Source organism: Trifolium pratense, linkage group LG7 (assembly GCF_020283565.1).
Source record: "Trifolium pratense cultivar HEN17-A07 linkage group LG7, ARS_RC_1.1, whole genome shotgun sequence".
Classification (NCBI taxonomy): domain Eukaryota; kingdom Viridiplantae; phylum Streptophyta; class Magnoliopsida; order Fabales; family Fabaceae; genus Trifolium; species Trifolium pratense.
In genome coordinates, this window is record NC_060065.1 from 57,187,129 (window position 1) to 57,206,832 (window position 19,704).

At 31.4% G+C, this 19,704-nt stretch overlaps 3 protein-coding genes across 7 annotated transcripts; 1 reads left to right on the top strand and 2 right to left on the bottom strand.

Moving 5' to 3' along the window:
* Positions 1-293: 293 nt before the first annotated feature.
* Positions 294-2,540, bottom strand: LOC123897990 (nuclear polyadenylated RNA-binding protein 3-like). The gene is made up of 2 exons (XM_045948832.1): positions 2,346-2,540; positions 294-2,168 (listed from the first exon to the last, which is right to left on the bottom strand). The coding sequence occupies exon 2, from the start codon at positions 1,947-1,949 to the stop codon at positions 480-482; it is 1,470 nt and encodes a 489-aa protein (XP_045804788.1). The 5' UTR covers positions 1,950-2,168; positions 2,346-2,540; the 3' UTR covers positions 294-479.
* Positions 2,541-7,478: 4,938 nt separating this feature from the next.
* LOC123897416 (FCS-Like Zinc finger 10) lies at positions 7,479-10,679 on the top strand. Of its 5 annotated transcripts, none has more exons than XM_045948044.1 (4): positions 7,546-7,784; positions 8,673-8,856; positions 8,945-10,052; positions 10,139-10,679. In XM_045948044.1, exons 3-4 carry the CDS (start codon positions 9,040-9,042, stop codon positions 10,290-10,292), a joined length of 1,167 nt encoding a protein of 388 aa, XP_045804000.1. In that variant the 5' UTR covers positions 7,546-7,784; positions 8,673-8,856; positions 8,945-9,039; the 3' UTR covers positions 10,293-10,679. The 5 variants fall into 5 exon arrangements, with proteins under 5 accessions (XP_045803998.1, XP_045804000.1, XP_045804001.1 ...); XM_045948045.1 differs by having other exon boundaries at positions 8,964-10,052; XM_045948042.1 differs by lacking the exon at positions 8,673-8,856 and having other exon boundaries at positions 7,479-7,784; positions 8,964-10,052.
* A 2,398-nt stretch (positions 10,680-13,077) lies between these two features.
* LOC123897258 (probable sulfate transporter 3.4) lies at positions 13,078-18,599 on the bottom strand. Its single transcript, XM_045947820.1, has 13 exons — positions 18,213-18,599; positions 17,885-17,933; positions 17,584-17,791; positions 16,875-17,046; positions 15,749-15,814; positions 15,512-15,625; positions 15,279-15,395; positions 14,863-14,989; positions 14,468-14,754; positions 14,039-14,229; positions 13,852-13,937; positions 13,592-13,668; positions 13,078-13,499 (listed from the first exon to the last, which is right to left on the bottom strand). The coding sequence occupies exons 1-13, from the start codon at positions 18,522-18,524 to the stop codon at positions 13,356-13,358; spliced, it is 1,950 nt and encodes a 649-aa protein (XP_045803776.1). The 5' UTR covers positions 18,525-18,599; the 3' UTR covers positions 13,078-13,355.
* Between the last annotated feature and the right edge of the window lie 1,105 nt (positions 18,600-19,704).

A 19,704-nucleotide genomic window follows, 5' to 3' on the forward strand; every position in this document is an offset into this window, starting at 1 on the left:
GTAAATCACTGAGTTTCCAAACATGCACCAAGAGTAGAGGATTAATTTCGCTGTCGCAATGGTGGTTACCAAAACTGTCAAAACTGGATTCATCAACCACACAATAACTTCATATGAACCTGTCAACAAATTTGAACAATGCTATTTGGTATGAGATTATTATTATTCCTATGAAAGTCATTACAAATGAACCGCGACCGATCAGGCGTTAAATAAACATAAAAAGGAGGTCAAAGTTTCAAATGTAATCACCAAAACAATTAACACATTTTATGCTTGTTTCAATCAGTGAATAATAGAATCTAACATTATTCATAAATTTGACATAAGAAAACATTGAACAAGGTTCTGAATATGCCAACAAGGTAATGAACTAATGATACAACAACTAGCTGTCTGGTGTCTTCATTCTATGTTACACAACAATGGTAACTACAATGCATAAGACTTTACATACCAGACTCAACAGAATCATCATTCTAATCATCTCTTTGCTCTAGTTTCAAAATCTCACTCTGCAATTTTTCAAAAATCTGTCTCTTTTGTATTTCCAAATCATTGAGAAATTCCATCCTCATCTTTTCCAGTTCCAGCATCTGCTGCCTTTTACTATTTTCAATCTTCTCATATATCTTACCAAAATTCTGAATGGAATCAGCAAGTAATTTGAAAGAATAATCGTTATCATCGCTCTTTCCCTTCCTTCTTTTCTTTGTGCGAGGTCCATCTGAACTTTCTACACCGATGGATTCAGTATTCTCAGGACTATCTTTCATGTCATCCAACCCATTTGCATGATTTACATAAACTCTCGGCTTCATGAAAACACTCTCTCTTGAGTCCAAACCACAAGAGAAACCTGCCTGTTGTGGTGGAGAAGACATTAGCTTATCCATCTTCTTGAAATAAACCCATTTTTTATCTCCGCCACCCATTTCTGAAAACTTAATCTTGTCCTTTTTGTATTTTTTCTTCAATGTATCTAAACGATTTCTACACTGAGTACCTGTTCTTTCAACTCTTGAAACTTCTGATACCTTTTCTGCAACTTGTTGCCATTCATCAGATCGAAGACTCTTCCTTCCATGTTGAAGAAACCGATCACCCCACGCATCAAGAAGAATAAATGTCTCCTTCTCAGTCCACTCAGTAAGGGAATTTCTAACCCTAAAAGACGGTTTAGTAGCTGAAGTAGCTACAGCTGATGGTGTCGGCACCCGAGCTGCGAATTCATAGGTTGAAATCAAACTCTTCAGCTTTTGCTTTTTTGGGTGCCACTCAAATTCATCTTCATTATTCATAATGGCATAACTTTTCTCCTTATCGTCATTATCACCGTCATTGTCGTTGTCATCGTCATTTTCATCCCTATCCCCATCCTCATCATAGTTATCTTCTTCATCGACTTGCTTTAGAGAAAGCTGAACATTATTAATTTGATCAACATCATCATCATCATCACCACCATATTCTTCCTCCACTAACCGCTCTTCATCTTCTTCATCCTCATCATTGTTACCTTCATTTGCAAATGACTGAGAATATGGAGAATTTCTCTCATGACGTTTCACATAACCATATTCCTCATTCTGTTGTTGGTCATTATCGTCACTATTGTTATCATCATTTTCATCCCCATCCCCATCTCCATCCATGTCAACATCTTCATCAACCCGGTTCAAGGAATTTTGAACACTTCTATTTCGATCAACATCATCATCAACAACATCAACAATATCATCTTCCCCTCCTAACCGGTCTTCATCTTCAACAACATCATCGTCATCATCAACAGCAACAGCAACAACATCATTATAATCTCGGGAAGATTCATTCGCAACCGGATGGGAATATGAAGAATTCCTCAAAGGATGTTTCATATAACCATAACCATGATTGTTAGGGTTTGGAGGATAACTTCCAATTGAATCATCCTCAATGTCATCCATTTCAAAACCAATAACAAATCAAAATTGCAACTTTGCTAATTCTTAATTACAACCTCAATTCCTAATCCCTAAATTACGCCTCCAAAATCAAATCCCCAAAATTAGATAAAAACTTGTTCTTGATTCAACCCACAATACCTTTTTTTGCCATCAATAAAGGTTAAAAATTCAATTTTTTTACAATAGAAAACGAAATTCTTGTCTGTAAGCAAGTAATCCCTGAAAATAAAATAAAATTAAGAAACTGATTCAGAAACAAAATAATAATAATTGAGAAAAAAGTGATATGTGGTTGAGCTGCAATTGCAAATTGATGAGATAAAGAAAGTAAAAATAAAAAAATAAAAAAAAGCAATTTAATTAATTGAGATAAGATTGATTGTAGAGTTTTGTTACCTGAAAAACCCAATTTGGAAGAAGGGAATGAGAAAATTTGCAATGATGTAATGAATCAGAAAAAGTAAAATGAATGAATCACAAGTTGCACAGAAAGAGAGAAAGTGTGCGTGATAAAAACAGGAGATGCTTATTACTAACGTGAGCCGGATGGGTGTGCTATAACAAACATTTCAATTTTTTAATTTTTTTTAGGTTGTGTTTTTTTTGACAAGGTTGTGTTTTTTTTTTTAAAATCGGGTATCATTTGTGCGCAACTGCTGAGACTAATCCTTTAAGCCTTGTGAGACTCAAATGGGTGGCAAACTCTCCCTAAGAGTTTTAACACTGATGCATGCCTAAGCCAGAGATCGAACCCAGGACATTGGTTAAGATAAAAGAGACTCGCGTTATGTCATCTAAGTGCTGTTTGGTATTTTAGGTTGTGTTTTATTAACTAAAAAATATGGGTCCGGGAGATTTTGGTTATACCGTGTTTTGTTTAATTTTAAAATTGTTTATGAGACAAGACATATTGAGGGGCAAGAGAAGAGACTGCATGACAAAATCTGAAATTTTTATCTCTTACTGAATCACATCCTAAATACACATTGCGATCGGGAGGGGTAAAACCACTCGATATAACTGATCCTCAAATCAAATTAAACTATCACGTGGGTCAAATACTGGTGGTGAAAATAAATAATAACCGTAAAAAAAAAATTTACTATTTGAAGCACGCCAGCGCCCCAAGATCTTTAACTTCATCAATATTAAGTCGGGTTTTATCACCGATTTCAAAATCAAGAAGCAAACGCAGCAAAAGACAATGCTTGCGTACTTTGTGCTTCTCTTCAACACCTTAAGTACTTTTGGCTGTTCTACTAGTTCCTTTGTCATTCCTATTGTGCAGCAGCTATGGCAGGGGCGAACATGTAATTTGCTTGAATGTCATTGGAGCATAAGAAGAGTCGCGGCTAGGATTTTATGGCAACATCAAGAATCAAGATCTTCCGATGCTTCATGAAAATTACCCGAGAGTATTTCTGGTGAGCAATGATGTCGATTCTTTATGTTGTTTGCAATTTTTACATGCTCAAACTAAATTATTGCAACTTTAAAGGCAACATTTTCATTCAATAAAATTATAGAGATTTTTCTCGGAGTTCGGTGGATTATTGCATTTTGTTGAATGCACAATCGGAATTCATGTTGCAGCCGGAGCAAATACAGCTTCAATTTTCGAGTCAGTGTATTCCCATTTAGCTCCAATAAATTAACTTCAAAAAGCAATTTACGATGAAAATGAAACAACATTTTGTTGCCCAAAATGTAAATTGCTTTATGAACAACCCACACTGAACCTAAAATTCTCAATTTCCTGTCACACCTAGCATAAATTTTAAGGTTTGTTTTTTTGAAACCACTCATTGTAAATTCTATACCAAAAAGTTAAATCCATTGATTCTATACTAAAAAAATTATCCTCGCCAAAAATTATATCTTTCATTATTGCATATGAAAGGTGGGGAGTCAAATAATGACACAGTTCTCTTATAGTCAAATTAAAATCATGACAAAAATAAAAACAAAGAACAAATGAAGGAAATAAACAAAGTTGGATCAGTGTTATTAACAACACATTCTTTTTCATCAGCACAACCTTCCCTTCAACTTGTGGCGGTTGAGAATTTTTTTTTTTTTAACATTAAAAAAAAATTGTGAGAATGTTGTGCAAGCAACAAAAATAGCTTTAGCAAAAAGTAACAAAGAAAATCGTTAAATATTTGTGAATTATAATGTGAATGAATGGTAAGAAACAATATACTTTGCCTTTTATAGAGATAAATATTATAATTTTCTTTTTAAGAGAATCTATGCAATTATTTGTTTCTAAAATATTTATTCAAGTATATTTAAGAAATAGGGAGATCTTTGGAGATATATTTAGGAAATATAATGTTGATTTGAGTAGGAAAAAAGAGCAAAATAATGTTTATACATTTAAATATATATCATAATATTTTATTATTATTATTATTATTATTTTGACGAAATCATTATTTTTTTTTGTTGAGACAATATCCAAAATATTTGTTTGTTTCTAAAGTATTTTTCTAGGGTTTTAGTTCAAGTTTGAATTCCCTACATTTAATTTAATGTGTGTGAGTTTAATCATTATGTTATTTAATAAATAAAAAATTGATATTAAATGGGTTTTGACTATTTTAAACCAATTTATAATTTTTTTGGATTGATTTGAATTTTAAACGCTCTTAGATGAGAAAAACCGTTGAAAAATAACAATTTTTTGTTGTTGTGATCATCCTCTATTTGAAAAAGGTTTTGACGAATGTCTTAGGTTGGTTAGGTAAAATTAGCGCCATGTTCTATCATATTTTGTTCATGTATTTTAATTTGTTGGTTTGGTTTTTTAATATATGTAAAGCGACACACGAAAGTCTTCGTACTATTTTGAAGGATTTTTATTACTTTGAGAAATTTTATAAGATTTTTGTCAAGGATTGATGTAATTTCTTTTTATAAGGATATTATTTAAAACATATAAAATTGACAACATATTTAAAACTATTGATTTTTTTTTTTGTCAAATTTAAAACTATTGATTTAACTTGAAGAGAAAGAAAAAGCCAATAAAAAAAAGAGTCTTGTTAACATGTGCATATAGGGCACATGATAAGGTATCTTATTATAGAAATTTAACATTTAATGATACAAGACTTTTAATGCTTGAAAAGTTAAAATGCACAAATTCTAAGGCATAATTTCTATTTTTACTACCTTAACATGTGCCATGTATGCACATGTTAACATTCTCCTAAAAAAATAGTTGTATCATACTATATATAAATATATGGTGGTGTACACCAAAATTATTTACCAAATAACATTTCACATTTTTAACCCACTTGGGTTGGTGCATTGGTATTGGCTTGGGACCTGGGAGTGTGCTCCTCTTGAGATCTGAGGTTCGATTCTCTCTGGCGCCAATTTGGGTGGGCTAATTTTAGCTTCTTAAAAAAAAAAAACATTTCACATTTTTTTAATTCATAGTACACACCTTGTGTCATGAATCATGATTATGTTTTGTTGATATATAAAAAATAATTATAATTCAATTGATAAAAATCAACTCAATAATAGATCCATTTATTTTCTTTCATAAATAAAAATGAAGTTGTGGTCCCTTGTTAGTTAGACCCACAAAAAATGTGAAGCTTGTGGACGTTGGTCCGTTATTTTTCTGAACCCCTCCCTTCCCTAGTCATGCTCACCTTTTTTTAGTTTGTCCTTTTTGTTTTTTTTGCTGACCTCATCCCTAAATTTCTGAACAATCTATCCAAACTAGTAATCAAATTAATTTTGCAGAATTGTTAAATTTCAGATCAATAAAAAAAATAAAAAATAAAACATTTTATTTTTATTTATTACTTTATTAAACATTATGCTAATAAGAGGAATGTACAATATTTTTTTATATTTTGCTGGTTCATTTAGGGAACTCGTAATAAAGAGTTTTTTTTCTAACAACTTGTGGATAGGTTGGAAAATTGTGAATCTCATTCATTCTCACCATGAAGTAACGGCCAACACTCATAGAAAAACTTGTATAGTGGCTTGGAAACCTCTCAAAAAGTCTAGCTTTTAAATTAAATGTTGATGGTAACTCAGGATGCTCTGGTTTCAGAGATTTAATCCGAGACACTAATGGTAATTTGTTATTGGGTTTCTCGGACAATTGTGGTATCACTATAAATATTAATGTGGAGTTGCAAGCGATCTTACATGACCTCCAAATGGCTTGGAACAATGGTTTTCGACATGTTGAGTGTGAATCGGATTGTCAATCGGCTTTGAATTTTATTCAGGATGGAGTTCCTGCAACTCACCTTTACACACCTGTTATTGACCTTGAGGGAGGGTAATAGTTGTTGTGCAGGTTAGCTAAACATGGAGCAAGATTGGAGGGGGACATGATATCTTGGAGGCAGTGTCCAACTCTTTTTTCTACCTATCATCTTGCTGATTCAATGAGATTTCCTTCCCCCAAAATTAATCTAGTCGTTTCGTTATTTTTTCTTTCTATTGTATAAAAAAAAATCATAAATAAACATGTCATTTATTTTTGTGTGTGGCAATAATAAAAACATGCCATCCTTTCTAAATAAAAAAAAAAAATAAACATTGTCATCTTGATTCCTTTCTTTTAAAAACAATTGTACGGTTATAGTTTATTGCTTATTGTTGAACTTTTCCATCAAACATTATTGCAAATCATTATAAAAATAAATTACTTATGATCTTTCATACACTTTTTAACAAAGCATAATATTTTAATGGTACGATTATTTTTAGTGAAATGGTAAGATTTTTTAAGGGTTTAATTGTTATGCACCGTCAGTGTAAATATTTTTTACACGTACATCCAATGACGCGTTGCCAAATCATTTAATGAATGTGACACATCATGTGTTTTTAATTACCATACATGATGTGTCGGTATATTATTGGACGCATGTGTAAAATAACTTTAGACTGACGGTGCATATAAATTAAATTCATTTTTTAATTCCATACTACAAGATAAGCTTATTTTTCTTTTTATGTATTTTGCTTAGACTTGATTGTTGGACCTAACTTACAATACTATTGAACTTAGGCGCATATATAAACGATGAATGATATACCATCTTAGAATCGAGTATTGAGCATAAACATATATTCTGTCCATCGTACGTGAATATAAACGGTGGGTGATCCGATAAACCTGATAATAACATGTTGGCCAATAAATCTTAGAGAGACCCAATACGATATCATCTTAGAATTGTGAGTTGAACATAACTCATCCTTCTAAACCCGACTTTTAAGGTGAAAATTATTTTCACTTATCTCGCAATTGGTATGAGACTTGTTAACAATATCTACGAAGTTAAATGCATATTTAAACCGGTTCAATTAGTAAGAAATTACTTGGATTTTAAGGAAATGAATTTATTAGAAAAAACTTAAAAGAAACAGAGAAAGTACTAAAAACTCCTTTTTAAAAAAATATAATTATTTAATAAACATTGAATCTGTCCAAAAAGAAGTAGTAATGATTAATGAACATTGCAAAAAAAAAATTGCAAATAAAGAATTATAAATACTATACAAAAATACGGTGTACATACATGTATTATACGTATTTGCAGCTCTCAATCATGAAAGAGAGATGAGAAAGACAGAAAAAGAGAGAGAGAAGAAGTACTTCTCAGACTAAGCGGTTTACTGTGTCTCTGACTTCGATGCATGCAAGATGAACAACAAGATGATGAAATAATTTCTTTTGATTAAACCAAAGTAGAAAAAAAAAATGCATAGAAAAGTTGTGTTTTTTGTTGCTGATGTTCATCACTGCAAAGTTTCTGCATTTGGGTTTCTCTCTGATTGAAAAAAGTAGGTAAATTTACATTAAATTTGTCTTTTTTTTCTGTTCCTTAATTTCTGACATCAATCTGATGAAAATTCTAGGATTTTGTTTTTCTACTATGTTTCTTCAAATGTGTTTGGTTGTTTTCATTGTTCATCTTGAAAAATGTGTTGTGGTTTTTGTTTTTCATGAAAGGACGTTTTTTTTTTGTTCTTCTGTGTAATAATTAGAGACCCTTTTGATGGTTTTGCTAGATTGTTCAATCAGATTGTTTTGGATGTTGATCAGATTATGAGGTTTTGAGTTAGCTGATTTTAATGTTGATTTCTGAGTTTTTGATGAATACTATGTTAAAAAATAAAATAAAATAAAAACTTTTATACTTTAAATGAGATATTTGATTGTGGTGTTCTTGTAGAAGTTTGTATTTTGATGTGCTTGTCTGTACTATAATCTGAGCTTCCAAAATGTCTCTTTTTATTTTCAATTTTTTTTGAAGTCCAATAATTGATTTTGATCAGTTTGAATGTATAAAATTAAGGATTTGTTTGATTTCATTTTGTTGTTTTTTAAGTCTCCAAGTTGCGAGATCTTTGCTCATAAATTATATTTTACAAGTTGATTTTGTAGCATTTTGTCTTTGGAAAAGGTTTTCTTTGATCAGTTGTCTATGAAACACGGACACTCATAGCCGGTTTCGGACGCGCGTCAGTGTTTTACACCGACATGGCACCAACACATATGATTACATTAAATTATGTTATTTTCTCAAATTATTGTCGGTATCAATGTGTCAGTGTCGTGTCCGGTGTCCGTGCTTCATAGTCATCTCTTGAAATTCTCATGAGATTTGCCATTCTTGGTTGAACACTTAAAAAACAAATTTAGATTGTTGTAACGCTCTTGTGCAACAGATATCACATTTATTGGAAATTGAAACCAACACTCTATTTGATACTATTTAACTGAGTTGCAAAAATTGTTAACGGATTTGCGGATTGTTTTGGCTAAAGAAGCATTTAGTAATCATAGTAGAATTGTAATAACTCCTACTGATAATCCATGCCGAAATGCACGGAAGTTAACTGTTTGTGTAAGGTATTTTCATTTCTTGCTTACTTGTTGTGAGCTTCGATTCAATCATCGTTCTTGTTAACTGTGAATTAACAAAAGTTGTTTTCATTAGTTTTCTGAATTTGATGCAGCAATAAAATGCTGATTTCGCCCTTTTATGAGGGATGATGTACTAGGATAACACTGAAGAAGAAGAATTTTGATCTCATGGCTGATTCTTCTTCCAATCTCTCTTTACCTTCTGATACAATAAGCCCAAGACAAATAAGCTCCTTATTTTTTCACACCACTGGTTCTAGGGTGGGAGTTGGTGTTAAGAACTTACCGGATTTTGAATCCGCTTGGAGTCCTACATCTCCTCTCGATTGCAGACTCTTCTCGAATCTTAGCAATGTTTTTAGCGCTAAGTCTTCTAGACCTTCATTCCAAACCGGTCATAAGAAGCTGCAAGATGGAAGTAAAGTAGGACTTGGGATTATAACTTCTCTTGTTAACGAAACCAAACCTAATAATGAGTTCCTTGGTAAATTTCTGAGGAAAAATATAACTTTTGGATCACAGATGAAGAATCACATACTTCAATTCTCGAAGAACAACCGTGAACCTCTTGCATCATTTTTGAAAACCAATTCCTTGCCTAAAAACTATGTCATTTCACTTCCTTCCGAAATCAAAAGTCCCAAATCAGAAGTTGAAAACTTTGATGATGATGTCAATAGGGAATCTAAAGGTCTCAGAAACACTGTGGCGTCTTTGCCCGACTCCTCGAGACCTTCTTCGTTAATCAGTTCAAATGAAAACTCTAATTTGGGAATCAATGATTTGTTTGTAGAAGATACATCTATAGCCTTGAGTTTGCCTCCGGCGACAAACAGAAGTTTACAAATTAACAATCCTTTAAACATCACATCAAGTTCACTTCCACTATCCATTGATTTCGGCAATGGATATGTAGGTTCACTCTCTGCCAAGGAGATAGAGCTTTCGGAAGATTATACTTGCATAATTTCTCACGGTCCAAATCCTAAGCGAACACATATTTTTGGTGACTGCATTTTGGAATGTGACAACAATGACTTTACTGAGTTCATCAAGAACAAAGAATCAGCTTTCGGATCTTCTCAAGAATCAGCACCTCGTCGTTTTGACAGTACTGTTATGAACTTCTGTTACTCGTGCAATAAGAAATTAGACGAGGAGGAAGACATTTATGCTTATAGGTTTGTCTTCAACTCTCATTTTTCTATTATAAGTTTTTCGGTTAAGCCACAAGCATCAGTTGTAATTTATTGTATATACCTTGTAGTGGCGAGAAAGCATTTTGCAGTTTTAAGTGTCGATCGGAGGAAATTTTGGCAGAAGAGGAAATGGAGAAAACTTTCAATAACTCAGAAAAGAGCTCTCCTAACTCAAGTTACCATGACGATATCTTCCTCATGGGTCTGCAAGTGTCCAAATAATAACATGCTTTATTATGAAACTGTTTCGAAGGTAAAAGACGCAGACAATTTTATTTGCAGACCATTGCCTATGTGAATTTGTTTTTGCTTTGGATTTTGGGTTATTGCTGTGCAAACTGCAAAGTATGCTATGTGTTAGTTGTCAAAAACCAAATTTCATGGTTTTGTAGCTAGGAAAAGAAAGATTTTTCTCCATTATGATAACTCATAAACAGTTATGTGAATTGTATGTTTAATGGATGAGTTGAAAGAGGCCACCGGGCCCTCTCTCGTTCATATTTGATCGTCTATCATTGTTTTTTCACCTTTGTTTGTATTCCATTTTTGCTACTCTAAACTCGATCATATTTCATATTTGCATAATGTATAGTTTGAATATCATGTGAATGGTTGGATTAGCGATATGATCTCATATGACAGAACATTATAACGTCGCTTAAATATTATTGGTTTGGCCAGGAGCTGAACTCAAAATGATAAATTTGTTATGAATAGTTATCAAATTGCCTTTCAACTGTGTGTTTAAAGTTCTATCAGTTAATGGCATCCCTATGTTCATGAGTTCAAGCCAAACTTGAAAAAATGTTTTTTAATCAAATTTTGTTGGTAAAAATGTATGAAAAAAGGATACTGTTGAGGCGTATAAAAAATTGTAAAGTCAAAATAGATTGAAACAAAGGCACAAAATAATTGTTGGTTAAATAGTATTGACATTGTCCCCGGTAGGGACATCACACTATATGTGCAGGAGCTCGGGTTCGAACCCGATACACTCCACTTATTCACTTTGATTTTCTAGCCACTAGGCTACTTGACAAAAAAAAAATACCATTGACATTTGATGAACATTTAATAAGTAGTTAACCTCGTCAAATCATTATTTCACACATAAATAGACATACTCATTTAAGCGGATTATAGTAAAAAGAACTGTCATAAATTAATTTGTCGTTAAAAATTTGGAGATTAGAAACAATAGTTTTTAACCCGGACGACTAAGGGTGGGTTTAACACTACAAGAAAGTTGGATCCGGTGAATAGAAAGACATCGTCAAGATGATGAAATTAAACTTTCTTACAACACAATTTTCAATACTAAAATCTCCGTATTTTGCACATGTCAGCCACATAAATCATTCAGACATATTATGCCCTTGTGTTTGATGTATAGAAGTAGAAAACTTCCATATGTTTTCGCGGAGATTGACTTTTTTTCGCAGAGATTAACATATGTTCGCAGCAGGATTGTTAAAATCTCATTTTAAATCTTAAACTCCATTGTTTTTACGCTTTTAGATATGAAATTTCATGTTAAATATGAGTTAAATTGTTTCGAGTAAAATCACAAGTCCAAACAAATTTACACGATTTAACTATGTGTAAAATCGCTTAAACTCGCATATTTTTTTTATCTAAATCTTACTTTCAAAATCTCAATTTTAGAAAGGGCATAGTTATTTAGCAATACGTGTAGGAACACTTTTATGATAATATATATTAATAGTTAGAGGATAACTATTTTTATACCAGTTATTCCTAATCGTGTCTCCTACTTTTATGAAATAAAGAAAAAGAAGAACATACAAAAGAATAGATAAGTCAAAAAAAAAAAAAAAAGAGAGACAAAACAAATAAGTACTTAATTATTAGTATTAGTGGAGTTATTGTTAAAATTGTTAAAATATAAGTGGAGTTATTGTGTTAATTATTTCTTGTAAACTTATTTATTCAATTTTTTATGTTTCGGTGACAAATAATGGTCCCGTGTATATTTTTAATAAAAAATTAGAAATTTTATTATGAATATTTAGGGTAATTTAGTAAGTTCGATACTAATTAATTTTATTATATTATTATGAATTAATGTTTAGTAGTAAACTTTGTAGTAATATTGTTTATGTTTCGTTTATAAAAAAAATATTGTTTATGTTTCATTTTTTTTCAATGAAAAATATCGTCTACGTTTTTTATTATATAGAGTATTTTTTTTATTTCTATATTCCCATTTTTATGTGGCTTCTTCTTATTTTTGCTATATTCTTTCTATAATTGTTTTTATTGACTAAGCTTTTTATAATTTTTTTACTATTTTTTTTATCTATTTTTATGTATAGATTATTCTGTTGTGTTCCTATTTATAATCTGTTTTGTTTCTATTTTTAAGCATATTATCTTTCTATATTTTTTTTGAAATTATAATTAAGGATATAAAACTTGCAACGTGATTAAAAGTAATAAGGATAAATTAGTAACTTTGGTGGTAATCGATTTTAATATATTAGTAATAGATAATAGAACATTACAAAATTTTATATGATTATTTAAATATAATAAGTTATTTGATAAATAATAGATACATAATAATAGATACATAAATAATTTTTTTTTAGGTTAGATACATAAATAACAGATATATAAATGTAATATGAATTTCATAACAATAAAATAAAATAATAGGGGTTAAAATTTGCAATCACCGTGTACTTCAACCATATATAATATTATTTCTCATGTGACATGCATGACTCAAAGAGAGAGATATTATTCTTTACGATACATATTTAATAGGCATATAGTTGTTGGTATTCTTTGTTATTGAAATGCATGACGAGAATGTGAGAAAATCAATCTAAGGTTATAACTTTTTCGATAACATTCATAATTTTTTTAGTTTGATTGAGTTCTTGAATGTGTAGAAAATAGCCAAGGATAAGGGTGTTTTGGTAATTATTACAAAGAACATCAACATTTTGTTCATTTGGTTTGTAAATTACTTACATACTAATGTGGTATTTTAGTCACAGTTGATAATATTAATATGTGCAATTGCAATCAAGAAACTGATACTACCAAATTATCAATAATACTTTCATCATTGATACTAAAACATGTCTCTCTTGGGAACACTTTCTCTCTACTAAATTATAAGATCTTAAGTAGCAGAAAATATAAGATCTTTCCCTTCAAAACGAGTATTTCCCGCAAAAACGCAAAAAAAAACTTCGATGGTTCCACTAAGAGATCTATCCCATGTCCTAGAATAGAACATCCTCTAATAGAAAATCATGGTTGAGCTTTATTGGCTGAGGAAATGTCAGCCACAGCTTCTCCTACTGTGAGATAGACTCCTTTAAATCCAAAGGTATCCAAAATTTTCGACGTATGCAACTTTTCCATCACATTTCCAACAGGATTTACCAACACAAGCTGCATTAACAAATTGCAAAATGTAGAAGTTAGAAAGTGAATAATGGTAGTTTTTGAAGCCTTCTGAAATCATTGTCAATTCGTGTCTATACCTGAAGTGATCGCTGTTCTAGCACCTTTCTAAGTTCGCCTAAAGTTTCAAGACCACTTGTGTCTATTGCCGTGACAGCTGAAAAACCAGAATATTGTTAAGTGAAGATGTTCGAAGCCGTATATAAAAGTGTAAGAATATTTTCCACATACTTCAATTATGTCTCATAATATGAATGATTATGTGCATATGTTAAAGGTACATCGACAGTGCATGATTGTTAAACGCTAACTGATGTTGCAAGTCCAATGAAATTAGTACCTGTCATGTCTAAAATTATGCACTTCAATTCATTTCCATTATTTGCTTTTATACGTTCTTCCTCTTCACGAACCCATCTTAGTATCCTGTGTCAGGAGAAGCTCTTAATCATATGAATCATGGATTCACTCAAAGAAATATATACCGAACTTAACAAATTAAAATTCTAGAGATGTCCTTATCTAACCTCTCTCGAAGGTAAGTCGAATTAGCGAAATAGATCGGAGACTCAACAGCCAAAATGAGAAACGAAGGAACTCTTAAAGCTTCTTTGTATTGGTTTATGTTATGGAATATTTGTGTTCCCGGTATGTTCCCCAAAACCAAAGTGTTTGGTCTAGAGACATGAAGTAGGATCTTGAAGACTGATATGGCAACCTGAAAATTTTGGCCATGTTAATTGGTATTAATAACGTATCTACGGCATTATCATGCAGAATATTTAAGTTAAGGGACTATACACTGACAGTGTCAAACTTTTTTTGTATAATCATTCAATCAGGTTTCATCGTAATGCTATAGTGAATGACTATAAAAAAGTTTTACATTGTCGGTGCATCATAGTCTGTAAGGTCGTAAATTTTAGCTTTGTGAGATAAATGAATTATCAGCTTACCGCTATACTGAGGCCTAAAGGTACAGAAATGAAGAGAACGCCAAAAAAGGAGCACATGCAGGCTACGAAATCAAGTTTGTCAACCTTCCACAGTTTATAAGCAGCTTGATAATCTATTAGTCCAATCACAGCTGCGATGATGATGGTTGCTAAGACCACGGTTGGCGTATAGTAGAAGAGAGGCATGAGAAACAAAAGGGTCACTAAAACAGCTGAAGCCATGATTATGTTAGAAACTGCTGTCTGTGCTCCAGCATTGAAGTTAACAGCTGATCGAGAAAAGGATCCTGCAAGTATTAAAAAGAATGTAGAGTTTCTCAAAATTGACGCTTCTTAGATAACTACTCCGTAATTCATGTGGACCGGAGAAAAAGAAAAAGAAGAAGGATTAGTACCTGTTGTGACATAGCATGAAGTACAAGAGCCGGCTATGTTCATAATACCGATAGCCATCATTTCTTTGTTTCCATCGACTTGGTAGTTCTTAAGTGCTGCAAATGTTCTACCTACCGCAATTCCTTCCTAAAAATAGGAAAATTTGGTGGAATAGGAGTCAAGTAAAACAGCATCATGTGCTATATTTAAGTATATTTAGGTGTAGTTCATTATGTCCCGCGTTCTCTGATCAAAATTCAACACATAAATCATGTATCTAATAGTATAAACCAAATAATTTTAAATTTAACTGAAAAATTTAAACCGCACGACAAATTATAATCGGTGAACAGCACAAACAATAAGTTTTGTCCTATATTTAAGTATGTAACATGGTATGTGACAGAAAAGCGTAACAAGTTTTCGGTGTGCTTACTGTGAGAGATAGGATCCCGGTGACAATGCCTGTTTTGATAGCAAGAGCCAAGTGAGGACCTTTGAAGTATAACATGTTTGCTGATGGTGGATTAACTCCCTTTGCTAAGTGCCCAATCTTCCGGATAATACACAGATAATCGGTTATTAATTTGACCGATATTTAAAGCATTTTGAAATTAAATTGATACTTTTCATTCACTAAAAATAGTAATGATGAACTACAATTCTTACAATTGAAATGTGATGAGCCGTATTTCTGAGAAGAAAGACTAAAATGGTTGACAGAATTACTGATGTTAAAGGAGCAGCTGCTGAAGCCCAGAATAGTTTCGGTTTTCTCAAACTCTGCAAATTTTCCAGAAAAAATTGTTAGATCTTACTAGAAAAATAAATAGTCAAAGAAAATAATACTAGAATGATATATTATATACTAGTATATATGTTTTAATGCAAGATAGAGAATTTTACAATGTGTCTTGTTGTAAGCAGGAATGCCAAGAAGCCGAATCCCATAACAACAGTTTGCCATGACCACTGCAAAAATAAGATACTTTAGTCAACTTAGCGTCTATTTGGATGTGCGGCACCTTTGTCAAATCCGCAGTGAAAAACCACGGTAAAACAGAAACTTGGTATTGTAGCGTCTTAGAAATCACCGTAGGAGGAAGGGTGGGCGTGCGTTTGGTGATGCAGACGCGCAACCAAACATACACTTACAAGTATTTACACTACCATCACATCATTTAAAAGTGACCCATTATAATTTATACCCTATCATGGGGAAAGAAAACTTTGGAATATGATTCCCTATTATAATGTAAGATAGGACAAGGAAGCATATGGAAAAAAATAGCTATCCTTCACTTAGCAATTGGGCAAAGATAATCTATTGTGTTTGGAATCATAAGAGAAGAATATAAATTATTTAATTTAGAAATCAACTTTCATATGTTTGGTATTCGTTACAAAAATAAATGAGTGGGACGACCGGGGTTCGAACCCCCGCCCCCTGCATATATAATACAATGCCCCCGTCAACTGAGCTAAGTTCACGGGATCATGTCTATCATTGATATATTTCTGTTTTTTTTTTTTTTTTTTTGTAAACTTAGGTATCATTTGCACGCCAAAATGTTGATTAATCCCCTCGAGTTAATTGAAATCTATTTAAGAAATTGTGGTCTCGCAACAAATATTTTTTCATATGCACCAGTCAAAGTCAAAGTCTAAATGGTTAAATATAGATTTACATATCTACCAATATTGGTAGTAAGTAAATTATTTTATTATATTTTTTACAAGATTATATTATTATCTTTAATAATAACAGATTAAATGACTTAATAAACAAAACAAAAAGTTTAATGGCGAATATAATTGAAGACATCCCATTTTGGCTTTAGTAGCTTTGTTTCTAATTGTTTTCTTTCATCCTTGTTATGATAATAATGGAGGTATTATATCAAAAAAATACAAATTTAATTAGCAAAAATGAATATAAAACAAATATAAAAAAAAATGATTCCAATTTCCAAGTACTATTAAAGTCAATTACTAGTAATAAATGTATGGTGGTCATGGTGGAGTTAAGTACCTCATCTTTTTGCTTATAAACAGAGACCAATACAGGAATTATTTGCATCTTGTTAGTAAAGTGAACAATTCCAAGTAACCCTTTCAATTGTTGTAGTGACACAATGATAGCAGCACCAGCCATGAAACCGACAAGTGTTGCTTTTGATAGAAAATCAATTACAAATCCTAACCTGCACACACAAAATTAAATATCATTATTTATTTATTGATAAAAAAATATTAGCAAAAAAATGATTCTCAATAAATAACACTTCTTTCCATAAGAAAAAAAACAAAAAACACCCCTTAATAAATAACCATAAATAAATTCTCAATTTTTTTTATAGTCAAACCTCAATGTTAAAGTTGACTAAAAAAATTACCTCACAAAAAAAAATGTTGACTAAAGAAATCACCTCACTAAAAAAATGTTGACTAAAATTATGATCTTATCATCCAAACAAAAGGAAATTTCTCATCTTATTAAAAAAAAAAAAAAAAAAACTAGTAAGAAATTCACCCACACACGTAAGAAATTGCAAGTTTAAACTCGCGATTCAGTATATCAAATGTCACTGCAGTCTTTTTTCTTCCATCTGAATTGTACTTGTAAGAGTGAACATAAAAATAATTTCCTATGCGAATTTCCGACTAACTAATTTCACTTGCAAAAGTAAATCAAATAAAATCAAAATCAGAAGATGAAGATGAAAAATTTAATTGAATACCTTAATATACCAAGAGAAGCTTGGAATAATCCAGCAACAAAAGTTGCAGTGAAAGCTAATTGAAGATAAAGAGTTGGATTTTGAGTGAAAGGAACAGTCTCACTCAACATTGATCCCATAACCAAAGAAGCAATTGAAACTGGTCCAACACCAAGATGTTTTGAACTTCCAAGTAGTGCATATATCAATGGTGGCACAAAACTCGAATCTAAAATCATATTAAAAATCTTACATCATAAATAATACTCAATGACATGAATTATGAAACTCTACATTAAATTAAAATAAATTCAATACTTACATAATCCAATTATAGGTGGCAAGTTTGCAAGCTTTGCATAACTGATTCCCTGCAAATGCAATTTAACAAGAAACAAAATTAAAACATAAATGAATCATAAATCATATAGATACATGTGAGACACCGTAAAACACCGACACATGCGTCAGACAAGACACAACTGTCAACACCAGACACGACACAAGATTGGACATCATATATGACATAGACACTAAAACTATTAATAATTTTAGAAAATAATATAATAATAATAATTAAATATAACACATGTCTCAATAATCTGAAGTGTCAGTGTTATGTGTATCAAAGACATGCAAAGTGTTACTACCTGAGGAATGGCAAGGCTAGCAATGGTGAGACCAGAGATGATATCAGAACGAAGAAGAGTGAGATTATAGTGAGAACCCCATTGGAAAATGGGGAAAAGAAATTGAAGGGTAAGAAGAAACTTGGTGAAACATGGTTGGTTTTTGAAACGGTGTAAAGGATCATCAGGGAAGAAGATTTCAGAGAGTCTGTGTTTGAGTTTGGTGAGTGATGTTCTTTGTGGTGGTAAACGAACTTGATGAATTGGAATTTCAGTTTGGATTTTCATGGTTGATTCTTCAAAGTGTTCTACTCTGTTGCAATTCATACCCATTGATTTTTACTCTGTTGCAGTTTTGTTATGTGTTTTGTTACGGTTTCTTTTCTCTTATGTAAACCAACACATTTTATAGAAGAGGGAGGGGCATGTCTAGTATTGGTTATTTAATATTTATCAGGGGTATTTTTGTCATACTATATTTTTGTCAATGCATTGAAAATTTTCCTTATATGGTTTAATGGTCAAAATTTCAAACTTTATCCTTTGCATGTTGTTAAATTTCCTTATATTTTTGTTATGGAGGGATTTATTTTGTTAAATGAAAAATAACATAATTGTTTATGCTTGATCCAATGTATTTTAATTTTTATTAAAAATTTATTGTATTTGTCAATTCAAAAGGAATAAAATAAACACCAATCGTTAGTTACTTTAGTGGTAATCGGCGCTGAACTTGGTAGGAATAACCATAGTTCGATCTCCCGCAATTGCGATCGAGAGAGACTGAAATCACTTGATGTCAGAAATGATCCCCGAACCAGATTAAACTCGTGGTGAAAGGAAAAAAATGAATAAAATAAACAATGTATTTATTAATAAACTAAATTTAAGGTTCTTTTCATGAGAATTAAGAAGAAAAAAATTAAATGATCTTGATAAGATTTTTGACTAAATAATTTTACTTGCGTGTTCTTATATTATCTATTAGTGTAAATATTTTTTTTTTATTATAAATATATATTAGTGTAAATATTTTTTTTATTATTATAAATATTATAATGGCTCCATTTTTATTTTTTTGTCAAGTAGTCTAGTGGCTACAAAATCCACCTTAAAGGTGAATAAGTGGAGTATCTCGAGTTCGAACCCGAGCTCCTGCACATATAGTACAATGTCCTTACCAACTGAGTTAAGCTCACGGAGTCTATTTAGTTTTTTACTATGAGTGGACAAATATGTAGGCACTAGTATATTTATTAATTTGAAGATAAAATTTGAGCGAAAAAATAATTCATATTGCATAGATAATAATTAATCTAATCCTCATGAGCTTAACTTAGTTGATACAAAACATCGTACTATATATGCAGGAGCCGATGTTAGAACCTCGGACACTCCACTTACTTACTTTTAATGAAATTTTTAATTATTAGACTATTTGACAAAAAAACACTCCATCTACATTTAATACGATTTTTTTTTTTGGATAATCACATTTAATACGAGTTTTGTT

Excerpts from the sequence above, each read along its gene's own strand:
- LOC123897416 (XM_045948042.1), top strand. The coding sequence starts at position 9,040 with ATGGCTGATTCTTCTTCCAATCTCTCTTTACCTTCTGATACAATAAGC. Across the intron at positions 10,053-10,138 it reads GAAGACATTTATGCTTATAG|TGGCGAGAAAGCATTTTGCA; the intron begins GTTTGTCTTCAA and ends TATACCTTGTAG.
- LOC123897990 (XM_045948832.1), bottom strand. The coding sequence starts at position 1,949 with ATGGATGACATTGAGGATGATTCAATTGGAAGTTATCCTCCAAACCCT.
- LOC123897258 (XM_045947820.1), bottom strand. The coding sequence starts at position 18,524 with ATGGGTATGAATTGCAACAGAGTAGAACACTTTGAAGAATCAACCATG. Across the intron at positions 14,230-14,467 it reads CTTTAGGCCTCAGTATAGCG|GTTGCCATATCAGTCTTCAA; the intron begins GTAAGCTGATAA and ends CAAAATTTTCAG. Across the intron at positions 13,938-14,038 it reads TCGACTTACCTTCGAGAGAG|GATACTAAGATGGGTTCGTG; the intron begins GTTAGATAAGGA and ends CTCCTGACACAG.